Genomic DNA, 18,770 nt, shown 5'->3' with positions numbered 1-18,770 from the left:
CAAAACCCATACGATTTCTTGTTTTTTCGATCAAACACCCAAAATTTTCTCCCATGTTTATATGTATTCACCCCAGTTCATATTTGTTATTCACAAAAATCGTTCGTTGATCTTCACAAACACCAAAACACATACCATTTCATGTTTTTTAGATCAAAGCCCAAACCCAAGCAACAATTCATCCTTATTCTTCCCTAAACCATTCTTTAATCTTTCGATCAAACCCAAACCCTAACACCAATTCATATTTTGTAACCCAACCTCAACCCCAAACCCGAACCCAAACCTAAACCCATACCCGAACCTGAACCCAAACATAAAAAACCCTAATCGAGCATCTTCACTTTCTGTATCTTTTCATATTATGTAACCACGACTGTTCTTAATGTTCTTCCTCTTCTTCCGTCTCTGTTGATATTTGAAACCTTTATTATTTTTCAAGGGTTTCATGGACATTCTTTCTTACGAGTTGAATTATCCAGGTATATTTTTTATTATTTTGTTTTTTATTTTAATATCATTCATTAATATATTATTCATTAATATATTATTCATTTCCTTTGTAGGAGAAAACCCAACAAATCAGAATGAAGAACATTCTCAAAGAGGTAAATATATTGTCCTCTGTAGCTACTGTTTGTTTGTTTCCTCTGTAGTCCTTGTTTGTGTTGATGTTGGTTGTATAAGGTTGTTAGTTTCCTTTGTTTGTAGATTAATCAAGGTTTAATTTTTACCATACTAACCCTAGTTTTTTTTGTTGCAAGGGGATGTAAATGATATACTGTCCGAAGAAGTTGATATAAATAAATCCTTTAAGAGGAAGTCCACTGGTTCATCCGAATTTGGGAAAAGAACCTCTCATGTTTGGGACCACTACACATTCACCAAATTTGATGATGATTCTGTTTATGCCGAATGTAAGTATTGCAAAGTGAAAAAGGTATAAAGCTTATTCTTATATTGGTACATCTAACCCTAGAAGGCATATTAAGAAATGCCAAACTTATAAGAATTTTCTTGCTGAAAATCCTAGTAGTGTAGATTCTTTTGATCAAAACAAATACTGTGAATTATTTGCTGAGGCTATTCTATGTCATGGTTATGCATATAGTATTGTTGAGCATGAAAAAATTAGAGATTTATATCATTACCTTAATTCTTCTGTTAAGGATATATCTAGGTATATTGTTACTAAGTATTGCATGTTGGTGCATGAAAAGCATAAAAAAATACTACTTGATTCAATGCATTTTGTCTCAACTCGTGTTTGTTTTACATGTGATGCTTGGTTTGCCTGCACTTCAAGTTCTTATTTTGCCCTTACTACTCATTATGTTGATAATAACTGGAAACTTCAGTCTAAAATACTTAATTTTCGTCGTTTTCCTCCTCCTTATGATGGTGAGTTTATCTTTAAGTTTTTGAAAAAGATGATATGTGAGTGGGGTCTTGAAAAAAAAGCATTTACCATTACACTTGATAATTCTTCTGCAAATGATAGAATGGTTAAGAGACTGAAAGATGATTTGAATGTTATTTCTCCTCTTCACTGCAATAGTCAATACTTCCATATAAGGTGTGCTGCCCACATTTTTAACTTGATAATTCAAAAAGGTTTGAAGGTAATTGATTATCCTGTTAATAAATTACGTCAGAGGATAAGGATTGGTTGTATGGTTTAAGAGCTTCGCTCTTATAAAAAAATGTTGAGATTTTTGTAACAACCCGTAATTGGTTGTATGGTTTTGAGCCGGATGATAAGGAAGAAGAATACCTTAATGTGGTTAATGAGTCTGCTATGTAAAGGTATGATAGAATTGTTTTACTTTTAATTTTAATCTCAATATTTCAAATTGTTTATTAATTATTTTAATTTTAATTTTTTAGGGTGTTTAACGTTAAATTAAACCATTGGAATTAGAGATTCAGTCTTGTTTCTTTCCTTTACAGGTAACTTCTATTTATTAATTACTTATTATATTTATTATGTTTAATAGTAACTAAAACTAATTTTTATTGATGCTTCTGTTTTTGTAGGATGCTTCTATCTAAAGTAACAAATCTTGATTTTGCTTGATATTATTTCTGTTATTATAAACAATGTTGAATGTTTGATTCTATAAGGGTTTGGTAAAGCCAGAAATGTTTGGCATTGTTGGCCATCATATTCCCTTTGGCTTTACTGCTGACTGCATGTTTGTTTAATGCAGAAATGTTGCCTGTTGCTGCCTTGTAATTTATTTTGTTGGTCTGACTTAAATAGATTGTTGAAACTGTCATTTTTTCCGAAATAGTTATTCATGTTAATTTATGTTTGTGGCTTTAAAAGTTGCCCGTAATTTAACAATGTTGACAGTTATTTCGATACAAAAGCTCGATGAAGAAATTTATGGTATCAAATTTAGGCTTTTAGCCTTATAACATTTTTGTTATAAGATCTTAGAGCTTAAAAAAACACTGTGTTTTTTTTTCATTTTATTGTATTCAACTTGAATTAACTCAAATGTTTTTCAAATTTTATATCAAATGTAATTTAAATTATCATTATCAATTAAATTTATCTTTTATATTATGTTTTATGTATGTTATAATTGTTAGATAATTTTTCTTTACAAAAATTAAGCTATATATTTTTTCCATATTTTAGAAAATTAATCACGTTCAATACCAATATTCATTTATTATCAAATTAATTATCATTTGAATGCCAAAATTATTTGTATTAATCATGTAGAATATCATTATAAATTACATAATAAATACTTACATTATTAATATTATTTTTTCTTTACATAAATTAAACTATATAATTTACATAAATTAAACTATATTAATTTACATTTAATCGTTGTTCAATGCCAATAATTTTATTAATCATGTTTTATATAATTTATATTTAAATAATTTTATATAATAAGTCTATTTATTAATGTAATTATCATAATAAATATTTTATTATAACATTTAAAATTTAATCATATTAATTTTTTAATTATATCATAAATTCAAAAACTCATAATTTTATTAAAATCTTATAATTTCTTCTATCGTAATATATATATGTCAGGTAAATGTCAAATCAGATCAATAACAAGTTCGATCATTTACAAGTCATGTTCATCACAGGTCAGGTTGAAAATAGGTCGGGTAATACCAGTTATTTACTAGGTCAATCTCGGGTTTGGGTTTAGTCGGATGCAGGTCGGGTTCAGGTATCATTTTTTCGATTCAATTCGGATTCAGGTCGGGTTCAGATCCACAATTTTCAAGTTAAACTCGAATTTAGGTAAACATCAATTCCGACTCAAGTCGGTTTCAGATCACTACAGTACAAATTAAAAATAATTTTAACTCGAGTTAATTTAAGTCAATTTTACGGTTCGGGTATATTTTTACAAACCTAATCCCCAGTATCTTAAATATTATATATAAAAGAAAATTTGCAACGTATGAAACAAGTTGTCAAAGAAACACAGATTTTATCATCTTTGAGCAACGGTTTTTTCATCATCCCCATTTTGCCCTTCCTATCATCTCTAACTTCCACTAGATCTTCTTCTAAAGATGATCAGTTGGGGCGATCTTTACACCGTTTTAACGGCGGTGATTCCATTATACGTGGCTATGATCTTAGGTTACGGCTCCGTTCGTTGGTGGAAGATTTTCTCGCCGGACCAGTGCTCGGGAATCAATCGCTTCGTTGCTATATTCGCCGTTCCTCTCTTGTCTTTCCATTTCATTTCTACCAACGATCCTTACGCCATGAACTTCAAGTTCATAGCAGCCGACACTCTCCAGAAACTCATCATGCTGTTTGTGCTTGGGTTGTGGGCTAATTTCACTAAAAACGGAAGCCTCGAATGGATGATTACAATTTTCTCGCTATCCACACTTCCAAACACACTCGTCATGGGGATTCCACTGTTGATCGCCATGTACGGGAAATACTCGGGAATGCTGATGGTTCAAGTCGTGGTGCTTCAATGTATTATTTGGTACACTATGCTTCTTTTTCTCTTCGAGTATCGTGGTGCCAAAATACTCATCATGGAGCAATTCCCTGAAACCGCAGCTTCCATTGTTTCGTTTAAAGTTGATTCCGATGTGATGTCTCTCGACGGCCGTGATTTCCTCGAAACCGACGCTGAAATCAGCGATGATGAGAAGTTGCATGTCGTGGTGAGGAAATCCAATGCGTCGAGGAGGTCGTTGGGGCCTTGCTCGCTTCCGGCATTGACGCCGAGGCCATCAAATCTCACCGGTGCCGAGATTTACAGCTTGAGCTCTTCTCGGAATCCTACTCCGAGAGGCTCGAATTTTAACAACTCCGACTTTTATTCCATGATGGGATTTCCTGGAAGGCAATCTAATTTCGGTCCAGCTGATTTGTACACAGTTCAGTCATCGAGAGGACCAACTCCAAGACCGTCAAACTTCGAAGAGAATTGTACGGTCGTGTCTCCACGATATGGGTTTTACCCGGCACAGTCGGTTGCTTCATCGTACCCTGCTCCGAATCCTGAGTTTTCGTCTCTCATGAAGAACACTAGTAAAAATAGTCAGTCCCAGCAGCAACAACATCAACGGCAGAAGAGTAATAAAACGAATCATGATGAAAAGGAGCTGCACATGTTTGTGTGGAGTTCCAGTGCTTTGCCGGTACCGGGAGGCGATGGACTCCACGTATTTGGTGGGACGGAATCCGAGCAATCTGGACGGCCTGATCAGGGTGCTAAAGAGATCAGGATGTTGGTTGCTGATCACCCTCAAAACGGGGAAAACAAAGGTATATATGTAATTAACTTCATTCATTCTTTAATTCATCTATATGGCTTTGAATTTTCTTCAAATTCGTGCTAATTATGGTATGAAGCTATGGCAGGCAGTGTTGACTTCAATGGAGAAAACTTCAGCTTTGCTGTGGAATATGAGACAGAAAAAGAAGGGCACAGTGAACACAATAAGTTGAGTTCCAATTCAACAGCAGAGCTACACCCTAAGACCGCCGCTGGAGCACCTTCGGGTGTTGGGAAACTAATGCCACCGGCAAGTGTAATGACCCGATTGATCTTGATCATGGTTTGGCGCAAGCTTATCCGGAACCCCAACACATATTCCAGCATCATTGGACTGGTTTGGTCCCTAATTGCATTCAGGTGAGTTGATGCAAACTTTATTCAGTGTTCACCCTTCATTTGGGTATTTTCATATGTCATTTATTTACTGGGTTGAGTTATTAATTGCAGGTGGCATGTGAATATGCCGAAAATATTAGAGCAATCTATCTCCATCTTGTCAGATGCTGGACTAGGAATGGCCATGTTTAGCCTAGGTGAGCATTTGTTTCGTTAATTGACAATTATATGGTGAAAGTCCCTGTTGTTGATAACTTTTTGTTTTTATATGGTGAAAGGTCCGTTTATGGCTCTGCAACCCAAGTTGATCGCTTGTGGCAACTCTGTAGCTACCTTTGCCATGGCAGTTAGATTCTTGACTGGTCCGGCTGTCATGGCTGCCGCTTCGATTGCCGTAGGGTTGCGTGGTACCCTCCTCCGCATCGCCATTGTTCAGGTACAAATAGGAGTAAAAAAAAACTTAATTTCCTCCATGACCATTTCGCTTCTTTGAATGTTTAAGTAATTTTCATGTAATTAATAGGCTGCTCTGCCACAAGGAATAGTACCCTTTGTGTTCGCCAAGGAGTACAATGTTCACCCTGCAATTCTTAGCACTGCGTAAGTAAACGATATGGACCAGTCGATCAACGTAGCTATTCATGGTTAAAATGTGTGAATATTTTTAAAGAAAATGAAAGAGGTGGATGGAACTGATATCTTGAATTGCAATTTTGCAGGGTTATCTTTGGGATGTTGATAGCATTACCAATTACACTGGTGTACTACATTCTTCTAGGATTATGAGGTTTTTTTGTGTGTTTTGTCTGTAGTAAGGGGTTGATTTGGAAGCAAGCATTGACCAAAACCGGATTACTTCCTTGATTAAACCATGAGGACTTTCCGGGAAAAAAGATTTTATTACTGAACTATTTGCCAAAGAGCTCCAATATTTTTGGAGCTGAATGTCGTCCCCTGATATAAGGATCAATGCCCCCATTAAAAGCCAAGTTTCCTAGAGAAGAAACGAAGGAGACATGGAAGAGGAAAACCTGGGTTTCACTTGATGTTTCTTGTGCTCTGTTGTAAAGTTTAATTTCTGAAATCGAACGGGGAAAAAGGGTTTTGTTTCTCATATTTTGTTGTTAGTGTTAGTTTTGATTTTCCGTAGAAGCAGCAATTATTTGCACTTGTCGTCTTTAATTTGATTGATTTTAAAAAAAGGGGGGTTTTATTGCTGATTAGTAATTCAGCTTTAATTAGATCTTTTTTTGGTTTAGACAAAGACATTTCACTAATGAACTTTCACGCAAAGGGAAAGAATGGCAAATCTATAGTGAAAAGGGTCAAAAGCAGGTAGCTAAGGTGGGGGATAAAATAGCCACAAATCCTACCCTACAAAAACATGTCGCCAATCTAGTTAGGGTATACGTGGTGCTTTGGTCAGACATTTCAACTCCTCTTCCACCCTCATCTCTCGGTATTATATCTCATAATTCCTAGTTTTATATTAATTTATTTTATATACTTATCGGTTATTAAATTATTGAAAAATAACTTAAAAAATTAGGATAAAATACACTCGACTATTAAAAGTTACAAAATGATCACTTGGCTATTCATTATGTTACATTCTCATCATTTTCTGTTAAAAATTGATAGTTGTTTAAGTTGGAAGTTAATATGATGATTGAGATATGATAGTTGTTTGAGATTTTATGATTAGATTTTATCATATCACAATCGTCATATTAACATTTAGCTTAGGATACCATCAAATTTTTATTAGGAAAAGATGCTTTTGGAACATAATGTATAATCATATAAACATTTTGTTACTTTTAATAATCGAGAGACTCAACAAAGTAACACTCTATAATCAAATGATCATTTTATAACTTTCAATAGTCGAATGACTTAATAAAATAATATCCTTAAGTCAGGGAACATTTGCATACTTTACCCAAAAACTACTAACATTTTTTTTAAAAAAACAAGGATTTCTCTTTAAAAAAATCATAAAGCATGTGAGTACAATTATTTATGAAAACAATGATAAAAGATATCACAATTTAAAGTGGGTCACTTTTAAAAAGGGTAAATTATATGTTTAGTATATAAACTATCAATTTTGGCCTATTTTAATATTTAAATTTTTAATTTTTTTCAAAACCATATCTAATGTTTATTTTTTTCATTTTAGTATCCCACCAATAAAAACTTTAGTTTTTGTTTCATTTTAATATCCGTTCAAAATTTAATGTTAAGTTTTGAAAAGATGGAAAGTTTAGGTATTAAAACGGGTCAAAATTAATAGTTTAGGTACTAAACGCGTTAAGTTTTGAATTGTGGGTTACTAAAATGAAATGAAAACTAAACGTTAGGTATGATTTTGAAAAAAAATAAAAGTTTAAATACTAAAACAGACCAAAACTGATAATTTAAGTACTGAATATGTAGTTTACTTTTTAAAAATTGAGATAATGCAATTTTTTTTAAAAAATTGATCTGACTCCTGAGTGGTCAAAGCTGTTGTTATTAGGCTCAAAAACTTTTAAAGAGGACGTATGAGTTATAAAAACAAGATTTAACATCTATCATTTTAGGAGACTGCTTTGGAAGAAAAAGGTCTAAGGATCAATATTGAAAAGACAGAGTATTTATGTTCAAACTTCAGCGAGAACCAAAACGATGAAGATGTCGAAGTATGCATAGAAGGACATGTTCTCCCTTCAAAGGATTATTTCAAGTACCTAGGGTCTATGATACATAAAGATGGGGGTGTAGATGATGAAGTTACACACCGTATAAAGGTGGGATGGCTAAAGTGGAGGGCTACTACTGGAGTTTTGTGTGACAAGAAGGTGCCTCTAAAACTTAAGGGAAAATTTTATAGAATGTCAATAAGATCGGCGCTACTGTATGGATCAGAATGCTAGGCAATCAAGAAGGATCATGTAAGGAGGATAGAGGCCGCATAAATGAGAATGCTTCGATGGACATGTGGTAAGACTCTGTGAGACATGACACCAAACTCTGCAATTAGGATGTCCTTGGGGGTGGTGTCTGTACCCAAAAAATTGAGGGAGAGAAGATTACAGTGGTTTGGGCATGTCCTTAGGCGATAACCGTCGGATGCGGTCAGGAGGGTAGAGTCGATTACAGCAGACGGTGCCAGAAGGAGAGGACGACCAAGGAGGAAGTGGGTAGACTGCTTGAGATCTGATTTGAAGGATTTAGACCTTACCGAGGACATGACCTCTGATAGGAAAGTATGGAGACTTAAGACCAGGGTAGTCGAGTAGTATGGGTCACAGCCATAGGGTGTAGCATCTCTGTCTTCTTTTTAATGCCTTTGTAGTAATTTCCATGACTTCTACTTTTTATACGTTTATGTCATTGGAATTTATGAAGGCTTAAAACTAGGGTAACGGAGTAGTGTTGCCTTAGTTTAGGTATTAACCCATTTGACTTTATTCCTTCTCGTAGCTTGTTATCGCTGACTTCTGTGTATCATGCTCTTCATATTTTCTCTTTTTAAATTTAGTCGGGTCTTACGTTCCTGTCTATATGCAGAGATTTTTATGCAGGGATTTATTTGTAGGGATTACTTCCCATTAAAGACGCGCATATGAAGACTGCATATGAAGATTGTTCAACTATGTATTTATTTATTTATTTATTTATACATGCATTGCATTTTATCTTTATTTTTAATTTACTAACTGTCGGAGGTCTTCCACGGAAGCTGCTCTCAATCTGGCGTTGGAGGCAGCCTACTACCCTACCTCCCCCTTACCCCATTGCATATGGGAATAAGGTTTTGTTGTTGTTGTATTTTGGGTTAAATAAGATTAAATACTTATCATTCTTTTATATAGACTTTATCTTTGAAAAAAACAGGTAGTTTTAAAAGTACTGTATACATGTAAAATCAGATGAAAGAGAGTTAAAACATTGTTGTGATGTGAAAATATTAGTGTGTGTTTTAAAATTATGCGTTGACTCGATTTCAAAAGAATTTACAAACTTGAATAAAATCCCTTTAATGAATGTAAATTTTGTGAAGAATAATGATGAAATCTGTAACAAATTGGTATTGTCTTATTTCTAAGAACTTGAAAATGAATTTTGAATGATATCCTTTTGATATGAATAATCATAAATATCATAATTCAATAAATCGAGATACTGTCCTTTGAGAATTAGTAGTCGTTCTTTGAAAATTTTAATTAAATAATTTTTGCATATACTGAAGCAAAATCCTTGAGGTAGGCAACATCAAAAATGGAAGCAATGACCTATTAAGAGATTCAACAACGGTGAAGCAATGACCAATTATGTTAATTTTATGGCTTAAACTATACCCAACATTAACTTTTTGGTGTGTAAAGAAACTTTTGTTAAAACTAGTTGTCTAACATTTTCTCCGTTATACTTTTAGGCGTCTACAGTTAAAAAAAATCGTTAAGTGACACATGTCACATTCAGAATGTAAAAAATATTTTTAAATAATATTGTATTTTAAAAAAATAGAAAAATATAAACATGACACATGTCACTTAACAATTTTTTTAACAGTAGACAATTAAAAATATAACATAAAAAACGTTATACATATGTTTTTATCGAAAAAATCTTTAAACAACAAAAGATAACTTTGGGTATAATTTGTGTACTTATTTTTGCCTAATTTTAATAATTGTGACAGATTCTATTAAATTTTTTTACATCAGATAAATATTTTATAATATTTTATAATCGAATGATTCAATAGATAATATATTATAATCAAGGGAGTAATTACATACTTTACCATATATTTAGATTGGTCCATTCCCATTGAAGACACGTGGTCATACAAAAGTAACATCAAAATTGAATTCATAGAGGTCACAATTCACAAAGACATACTTCCAATAATTAGAAGGGAGATCATTCAATTAATTCCAACTAGAAATCGTTTTTCAAATCTAATTATAATGAGATATGGTTATTGTTTTGGGTGTCAAATCTCTTCTTTTATTTGATCATTCAACCGCTATCTAATTATAAATTAAATTTGAGAGGAAAAACATATATATGGAGCATATAACCCTCCATAAAAGAAATAAAATCTTATTGTAATCTTTCATTTTTAACAATCTCATATAACTTTAAAATTACAAATGCAACACAAAATATTGATAACTTAGTTTATTTATCAATTTTTCATTGAGTCTCGGACTTAGAATAAGAATGGAAGAGAGTGTTGATATGTATTAATTTATTCAGTCTACTGACACTCAAACCTTGCCATAACTTAAAGTTGAGAGACAAAAGCACTTAACTAATGAAGAGAAGGGAAGAATTGATGTTTTGATATGTTTTGTTGGAGATGAAAAAGAGATTAAAAATATTTTAAAAACAATCCCTAAATTTAAGTTTAATTTAATACCAATTAATGAAGAAGTTGATTTGAAAAATAAAATCCATGTCTATAAATGATATGATATAGGAAAAAAAAGATTAATGTGAATTTTTTTAATTGGTTGGGATTATTGATGATGTGGTGAAAAGGGTCCACGAAATAATTTCTTCAAATTTAGGTTTCAATTTGAATCTAAAAGTTTAGCTTATGTACAATTTGAACATAAAAACCAAGATCAGATACCTAATTAAACTAAAAAAATTTAGATATCAAATTAAAACTTGAAGTCAAGTTCATGTATCTAATTGGATTAGATACCAAATTACACTTTAAAACTAAATTCATGTATCAAAATATATATTTACCCTAAATTTAAATTAGACTTAAGGAAGGGTAGTTAGAGGTATCAATGGAGGGTGTAGGCATCTGGTAGTGGGACCAAAATAGAGGTAAGAACCCCAAGGGTGTGAATTAGGCTGCATTATGTACGATTGGAAGGAACATACACATCAAGCTCTGTTTGCTTTGAAACCTTAATCAACCCCATGTAAATCTATAATTTAAGAGAAAATAACCTCAGTGACCGAAAATTCCTTATAATATACAATTTTAACCAACTTTTTTACGATTTGCCAAAATGACCAACAAAATCGCAATGCGATCTCTAAATCGCAACGCGATCTCCATTATCGCAATTCAGTTTCCAGATTCGCAACGCGATTTTGACCATCACATTGCGATTTTCAAAATCCGCGTTGCGATTTTAGATAATCGCAATGCGAATATGTAAATCGCAACGCGATAACACGTGATCGCAACGCGATTCTGACTATCGCAACGCGATAATACGTGATCGCAACGAGATAATACGTGATCGCAACGCGATTCTGACTATCGCAACGCGATAATACGTGATCGCAATGCGATTCTGACTATCGCAAAATGCGATTCTGACTAACGCATCACTGAATTTCAAATTCGCAACAGGTTTTAGTTTCGCAACACAAATGGGTATATAACTACTACGCAGCAGCATCAACTCATAACCTAAATCCCTAAATCGCAACTCATTCCATCTCCATCTATCACTCTCTCCGGCGACATTCGTTCCTATATCCAACGACATCCTTCCCCATCCGGCAACAGGTTTTAGTTTCGCAGGTCATTTGTTTAGTAAATTAATTTACAATAATGAAATCATCTAATGTTGATCATGTTTGGATAGATTTGTGTTTTGGAGGGTCATGGGAGAATGTTCATAGTGTTTTACAATATATGCCTTTACCCATGAATCTTCAACTAAAACTGTCATTAAAAAAGTTAACTTATGAAACTCTAATGTTACGTGTTGCAAATAAATTGAATTTAGAGCCCTTAAGTGGATTTAGGCTATATTATCAGAGAAAATGTCAAGTTTATTTGTTAACCGACAATGAAGATGTTGAACGATTCATTGCTTACATTAGTGTTTCGCAAGATGATGTTACATTGTATGTTGTTGAACCTAGAAGTAGTGAAGTTGGGTCAGTAGCGGGTAGTAATCAACTAAGTTTTTCAACCCCAGTTTATGGTGCTCAAAATTTAATGGTTCCACCATAATTTCATCACCAAGCAAATTTTGTTTCACCACATTTCCAATACCAAACACAATCTCAAAACCCACAACCTTTCCCTAATCCAAATCCCAATCAACTTTCAGCACCAAATTACGATTTTTGTATTAACCAGTTAGACAATGATGAGCCAACAGAAACAATTGTGAGTACTAGTCGGTATTCGAAATTTGATCTTGGTCAATACCCGGACTTTTATCTTGGTCAATACTCGGATTTTGATGATGTTTCAGAAGAAGAAACAGACCCTGCGTGTAATGATTTTGATATTGGTCAATACCCGAATTTTTATGATGAAACAGCCGCTGCCGAGGAAGATGTTGTTGATGATAATGAGGAGGAAGTTACGACTGTGAATGAACATGTTGAACATCCATTCTGTAATTCATATAACCCTGAAGAAGAAAAAGAAGAAGAAGAAATCCCCGAAGAAAAGTCCCCGAAGAAAATGCCACGGGAGTATAACTGGAATATGCCAGAATTACTTCAGATACCGGAAGAATAGTTGGTAAAGATAGCAGTTGATTCTTACACAAAAATTATTCATATCAAGAAAGATGATTGTTTTGATACAAAGGAAGACTTGAAGATAGCTTTGTATACGAAATGTGTGGAAGATGGCTATCAACTAAAAGTTAACAAATCAAGCAAAGATCGTTTCAAAACAAGGTGTATGATTGACAAAAACTGTACGTGGCGTATGATTGCAAAGAGGATAAAAGATTGTGAAATGTTTCAAGTTAAGACTTTTATTGATAAACATACATGTTCAATAACCCAAGTTTTTCCTCACCATAGACAGGCAAACAAAAAAGGTGTTGGGTGGTTTTCTGGCTGAGTTAATGTTTTTGAATGGCAGGGTATATCGGGGACATGAAATTATGACTGACATGAATGCTCGGTTCAAGATTAGTATCTCATATTCTCAAGCTTGGAGAGCCAAATGTTATGCCTTGGAATTGTTGAGGGGGTCGCCATAAGCATCGTTTGCCCAACTGTCGGCTTATTGTCACAATTTAAAGCTGAAAAATCCTGGGTCGGTAACTCATATCAAAATAGATAGAAATAGACGCTTTGAGTTGCTGTTTATCGCCATTGGTGCTGCGGTTAGTAAATCAATATAATTTTGTTGACTCATTTTTGTTAGTTACATGCATTTCACATTTAAATGATTATATTTTTTGTGTATATTACTTTGTAGATTCGTTCTTTTATTACTTGCATGCGCCCAATTATTATAGTTGACGGAGCACATTTGAAAGGTTGATACCTTGGAGTAAACTTATTAGCAGTAGTCATGGATGCTAATAATGGGATATTGCCAATAGCTTACGGGGTTGGCAAATCTGAAACCTCTGATTCATGGACATGGTTTATGGGGCATCTTAGGGATTGTATAGGTCCTATTAGCAATCTGACAATCATATCTAATAGGGTAAACTCAATTGACAACGCTGTTAGAAGGTGTTTCCCAGATGTTTTTCATGGACTTTGTGGTGTTCATTTGTATAGAAATCTAAAATCAAGGTCCGTTGGTATAAAAAATCACAAATGGACATACTGGAAGGCTGTAAAAGCTTATCGGGGAGTGGATTTTAAAAAGCATATAAATTGTTTAAGACGTGTTTTGCCTTAGTGTGCTCAAACACTAGAAGATGTCGGGTTTGAAAGATGGTCAAGAGTACATCAACTTGGAGCAAGATATGGTTTCATGACGTCTAATAGTGCAGAATCAATCAACGCTCTAAGTCGTCATTCCCGGAAATTACCCATTAATATGTTAATGGAGTTTTTTCGAGCCTCTATTCAACAGTGGTACTACAAGAAAAGAAACCATGCATGTATTATTTCTTTAAATTCGTAACTTATCATATAATTTACTAAGTATTATTTATTTAAATTTACAGGAACATTGGAACATCGTGTTACACCATGGACTGAAAAAAAGATAACGAAACGTGTTATGAAGTCAACGTCATGGAAAGTTGAACCATGTTCAAACACTTTGTTTGAAGTACTGGATAATAACTTAAATAGGCTTGTCGATCTAAATGCAAAGACGTATAGTTGTATGAAATGGAAAACATCTGGTTATCAGTGTGGCCATGTTATAAAAGTTGCTCTTCATCTAAACCAAGATGATTCAAGCGCATATGCTATGGATTGCTACACTACATAAGTATATCGACAGACTTATGCCGAGATTATCTACCCTATTCCACATCCTTCTGAGTGGGACATACCAGATGACTTACAAACAGTTTTGCCACCAGCCATGGACAGAAGGCTACCTGGCCGACCAAAAAGTCACGATCGTATACCATCTAAGGGTGAAGAGAAGAAGAGATCGACATATAGTCGGTGCAAGGAAAGTGGTCATACAAGGTTGACATGTGGATCACCAGTGCCATCACAATCATCTTTTCCTCTACCAAAATATGGATCATCATCAAAATCCAAAGCTCATATGGTGTCAAGCAAAAGGCAATCAAAATCGCAATCAAAATCAAAATCCCAATCACAACCGGCTTCACCTTTTGGGACTATTAACTTAGGTGATTTTTAAATGCAAACGTTGTATTATGTGTATTTTATGTGTAAACTTTTAACATTTTCAGTTAGGCCCATGTATATTAGTAACTTGAGTTTGAACATTGCTATGATTTGTTCAGTTCTTATCACTTATTACACATTCATTTGACTATCGCAACGCGAATATGACTATCGCAACGCGAATATGACTATCGCAACGTGAATTTGAATATCGCAACGGGATAATCGCAATGCGAAAATGACTATCGCAACGCAAATTTGACTATCGCAATGGGATAATCGCAATGCGAAAATGACTATCGCAACGCAAAAATGACTATCGCAACGTGAATATGACTATCGCAACGCGAATTTAACTATCGCAACGCGAATTTGACTATTGCAACGAGATAATCGCAACGCGAAATGACTATCGCAACACGAATTTGATTATCGCAACGGGAATTTGACTATCACAACGGGAATTTAACTATCGCAACGGGAATTTGACTATCGCAACGAGAAAATCGCAAAGTGTATTAGACTATCGCAAAGCGAATATGATGCAGATTGAAATCAACAAATCAACTTTTACATTTTAATCAATTAAACAAGCACAAATAAGAATTATTTACACATCAATAATCAACTTTTAATCAATTAAACAAGCACAAATAAGAATTATTTACACATCAATTAAACAAATAAGAATTATTTACACATCAATTAAACAAATCAACTCTTATTATATTATTTTTCTCATCAATTAAACAAGTCAGACTTTTAAGAATCAATTACAATCAAAAAATGTGTACCCCAGACAGTTGTTTATGCACATCAATTTCACGCAGCTCACTTCAGGATTAACCTGCAGAAACCAAACATTTGCTCAAACAACACTTTCTACACATCTAAAACCAACAAACATCAAATTATATTGAATTCTAGGTACTTAACAACACTTGCATTTGACTTACCAATTGTTTATGGACACTTTCATAACGCGGATGCAGGTAGGCAGCGTCTCGCATATATCGTTCTAGCCATAAAATGCCGAAACCACAAGCCTACTGCACCTTTATCTCTATCGGTAGGAGGTAGAAACTGTGTACTTCCTGTCGTCAAACGCTCCAAGCACATGCATACGAGAGGACCACAATCCCCTCTGGCTTCTTGCGTTTGTTGTGGCGCGGTCTCGTCTCTGATAACTGTAATATTGAACTTCTTTGGTTTCTTGTTTCCAGAATAAGTCCAATAATTAATCGCATCCAAGAATTTAGCCAAATGAGAGCTTCATCCCTTAATAATATCTCTCAAATCAGACAATGATATGTAATTTATCATGTTGTCATATACTATTGTCTTCAGGGATAGAAGCTGAAGCTCGACGAGAAGCCAATGAGTACGTTCCAAAACAGGGATAAACACCTACAATCATAAGTAATAATTCAATTGCGCACTTATTTATAAACACCTTTAAAATATTTAAAAAATAAATACTAACCTTATCGACCTCCCACCATGCAGGATAAAGTTTAGCTTGTCTATTAGCCAACACATATGATTCCTATCGTTGATTCTTCATGTGAACTATATGAAAAGACGTCGACATAATTGTATATCGCGTATTTTTTTTTCTTGATTTTCCTTATTATTAGAAGACGTGACACCCATGCATCAATATGTTGTTTACAAAAAAAAGACATATTAGTGAATTACATAAATTTTAAAAAAAAATTAATCAAAGTGAAATATAAGAAGAAAAATATAAGACTTACCCCCCCATCGAAATAGCCTTTGTCTTCAACCCCTAATAACACACCCCACCAAGACCGATCAATCAACAAATGCATATCATCGTTGAGTTTGTATATGTCAGCGTAACACCCCTGGCTCCGCTCATGTAGATAAAAATCAACTGCGGTCTTAGCCCAAAGGGTATTATCCAGAATTGTTTCCGGTAGTTTTTTCCTCTACACTTCATCTGTTGGAATGGTACTGGCCGGTAACTTATACGAAAGCCAACAGTCATCCATTATGTCTGGCACGGGAGGGGGTTTCTCAATAATTCGATATAATATGCCGTGTGAATCGGGCTCTAGAATGTTTGGAGGGACCTCTTCAACGATGACAGGGGCCTCTTGAACGGTGGGAGGGGACTCTTGAGGGATGATAGGGGCCTCTTGAACGATAAGAGAGGCCTCTTGAACGATGACAGGTAAGTCGGGCTTCTTCTTATGGAGTTTTCGCACTATTGGGGTGAACGGAGACTTAATGGCACGTGCACGTTGTCTGATGCGTGAACCCCGTCATATAAGAAAATCCCGACGTAAAGCATTCACCTTATCGGGCCGCTAAAAATAAATTAATACATAAAATCAGTAAATAAACAGGCATGATATTAAACAGTGAAAACAAAGACAAATATGTTTCAAACTTGCACGGTATTCACCCAAGTCATTATTCTATCATAGTTCACAAAATGCATCAGATAACACTCCGGAAGTAAGCACTTATATAAACATTTAAAAGGACAACATATAGGTTTAGTGCATGTTCAAGGACAACATAAAGGGTAGTAGTTTATTCTTCAAACTTAAATTTGCAACACTGTGAAGTTAGTATTTGTCTTTGTCTTTTGGTTGAAGTAATGCAATCCATTCAAGTTTCAATTTGCAGAAGAAGAATAGTTTCTGAAACTTAAAATCGCAACACGAAACTTAAAATCGAAACACGAAAATGATTATCGCAACGCGAATTTGACTATCGCAACGAGATAATCGCAACGCAAAATGACTATCGCAACGAGAAAATCGCAACGCGAAACTAAATTCGCGTTGCGATAGTCATTTTCACATTGCGATTATCCCGTTGCGATAGTCAAATTCGCGTTGCGATAGTCGTTTTCGCATTGCGATTATCCCGTTGCGATAGTCAAATTCGCGTTGCGATAATCATTTTCGTGTTGTGACTATTCTTCTTCTGCAAATTGAAACTTGAATGGATTGCATTACTTCAACCAAATGACAAAGACAAATACTAACTTCACAGTGCTGCAAATTTAAGTTTGAAGAATAAACTACTACCGAATGAATTTACTAAGCAATCCAAAAGATAAATATGAATTTACTAACTTCAACCAAAAGACAAAACAAAGACAAATACTAAGTTATTTTAGAACTGTTTAGCAGTATTGGCAGCAACCGAATGAATTTACTAAGCAATCCAAGTGAAATGGTTAATCCAAGTGAAATGGTTAATATAAGTGAATTTACGAGTAAATCAAGTTAAATGAAAAATCTTAAACTTACCTCGTTGCGTAGAGTATGAACCTCATTCTGCAATGATGCTACCATTTCACGTAGAGCCGCTACCTCACCACGTAAAGTAGATACCTCCTCACGCCATTCACCATTGTCATCGCGTAAAGTACTGACCTCCTCACGCAAGGCATTGACCTCATCATGTAACTCCCCTAACTCATCCCGTGGAGGTAGAGAACGGGGAGATAAACGTCGTGGCATCTTTGCCGGTCGCCTATCATGAGGTGATGGTGGAGAAGAGGCTCGATGATGTGACAGAATAGGTGATGGCTCTCGTTGTAGAGGTGTATAGTGTGGTCGATCAGGTGATGGCTCTGGGTGAGGTGATGGCTCTCGAAGTGGAGGCTGCTCATCATCCATGCCATAAAAAAAACGCTTACTAGCTTGCCACCAATCAGTGGCAAGCTCAGCCTCCGTGGGTGTCATCCTCTATAATGGAGTGTTGGCCTCCTAACAATATAAAAGCTCAAATAAAGTTAAATGTGTACTAGTAATAACTTGTTTATATGGTAGTATTTGTGTTAACTTACATCATTTATTGTCGTATACCGTAGTAACTCTTCCCAAATCAACAGCCGCCGTTTCCTCTTCCAGAAAATAGCCTTAGGAATATCATTTGAAGTTTTGAATGCATATGTCTGCATGTCGGGAAAAGCCTCAAATATTCAAATCTATAAACAATATAATACACACACATTAGTAATTGTTAAAATAATTAATTATAATTTTGGAAACATTATATAGAAATTCTTACCTTAAAGGCCCAAATAAAACCTGA

At 34.5% G+C, this 18,770-nt stretch overlaps 1 protein-coding gene across 2 annotated transcripts; it reads left to right on the top strand.

Annotated features, from left to right (window-relative positions):
* Positions 1-3,515: 3,515 nt before the first annotated feature.
* On the top strand, positions 3,516-6,233 carry LOC120149182 (auxin efflux carrier component 3-like). 2 transcript variants are annotated; one of them, XM_039162063.1, is made up of 6 exons: positions 3,516-4,786; positions 4,883-5,156; positions 5,247-5,332; positions 5,414-5,571; positions 5,659-5,735; positions 5,855-6,233. In XM_039162063.1, the coding sequence occupies exons 1-6, from the start codon at positions 3,565-3,567 to the stop codon at positions 5,919-5,921; spliced, it is 1,884 nt and encodes a 627-aa protein (XP_039017994.1). In that variant the 5' UTR covers positions 3,516-3,564; the 3' UTR covers positions 5,922-6,233. The 2 variants fall into 2 exon arrangements, with proteins under 2 accessions (XP_039017994.1, XP_039017993.1); XM_039162062.1 differs by having other exon boundaries at positions 4,874-5,156.
* The last annotated feature ends 12,537 nt before the right edge of the window (positions 6,234-18,770 follow it).

Source organism: Hibiscus syriacus, unplaced genomic scaffold (assembly GCF_006381635.1).
Source record: "Hibiscus syriacus cultivar Baekdansim isolate YM2019G1 unplaced genomic scaffold, ASM638163v2 tig00110989_pilon, whole genome shotgun sequence".
In the NCBI taxonomy this organism is placed as follows: domain Eukaryota; kingdom Viridiplantae; phylum Streptophyta; class Magnoliopsida; order Malvales; family Malvaceae; genus Hibiscus; species Hibiscus syriacus.
Note: the sequence above shows the minus strand (reverse complement) of the source record. Positions and strands in the feature narration are given on the sequence as shown.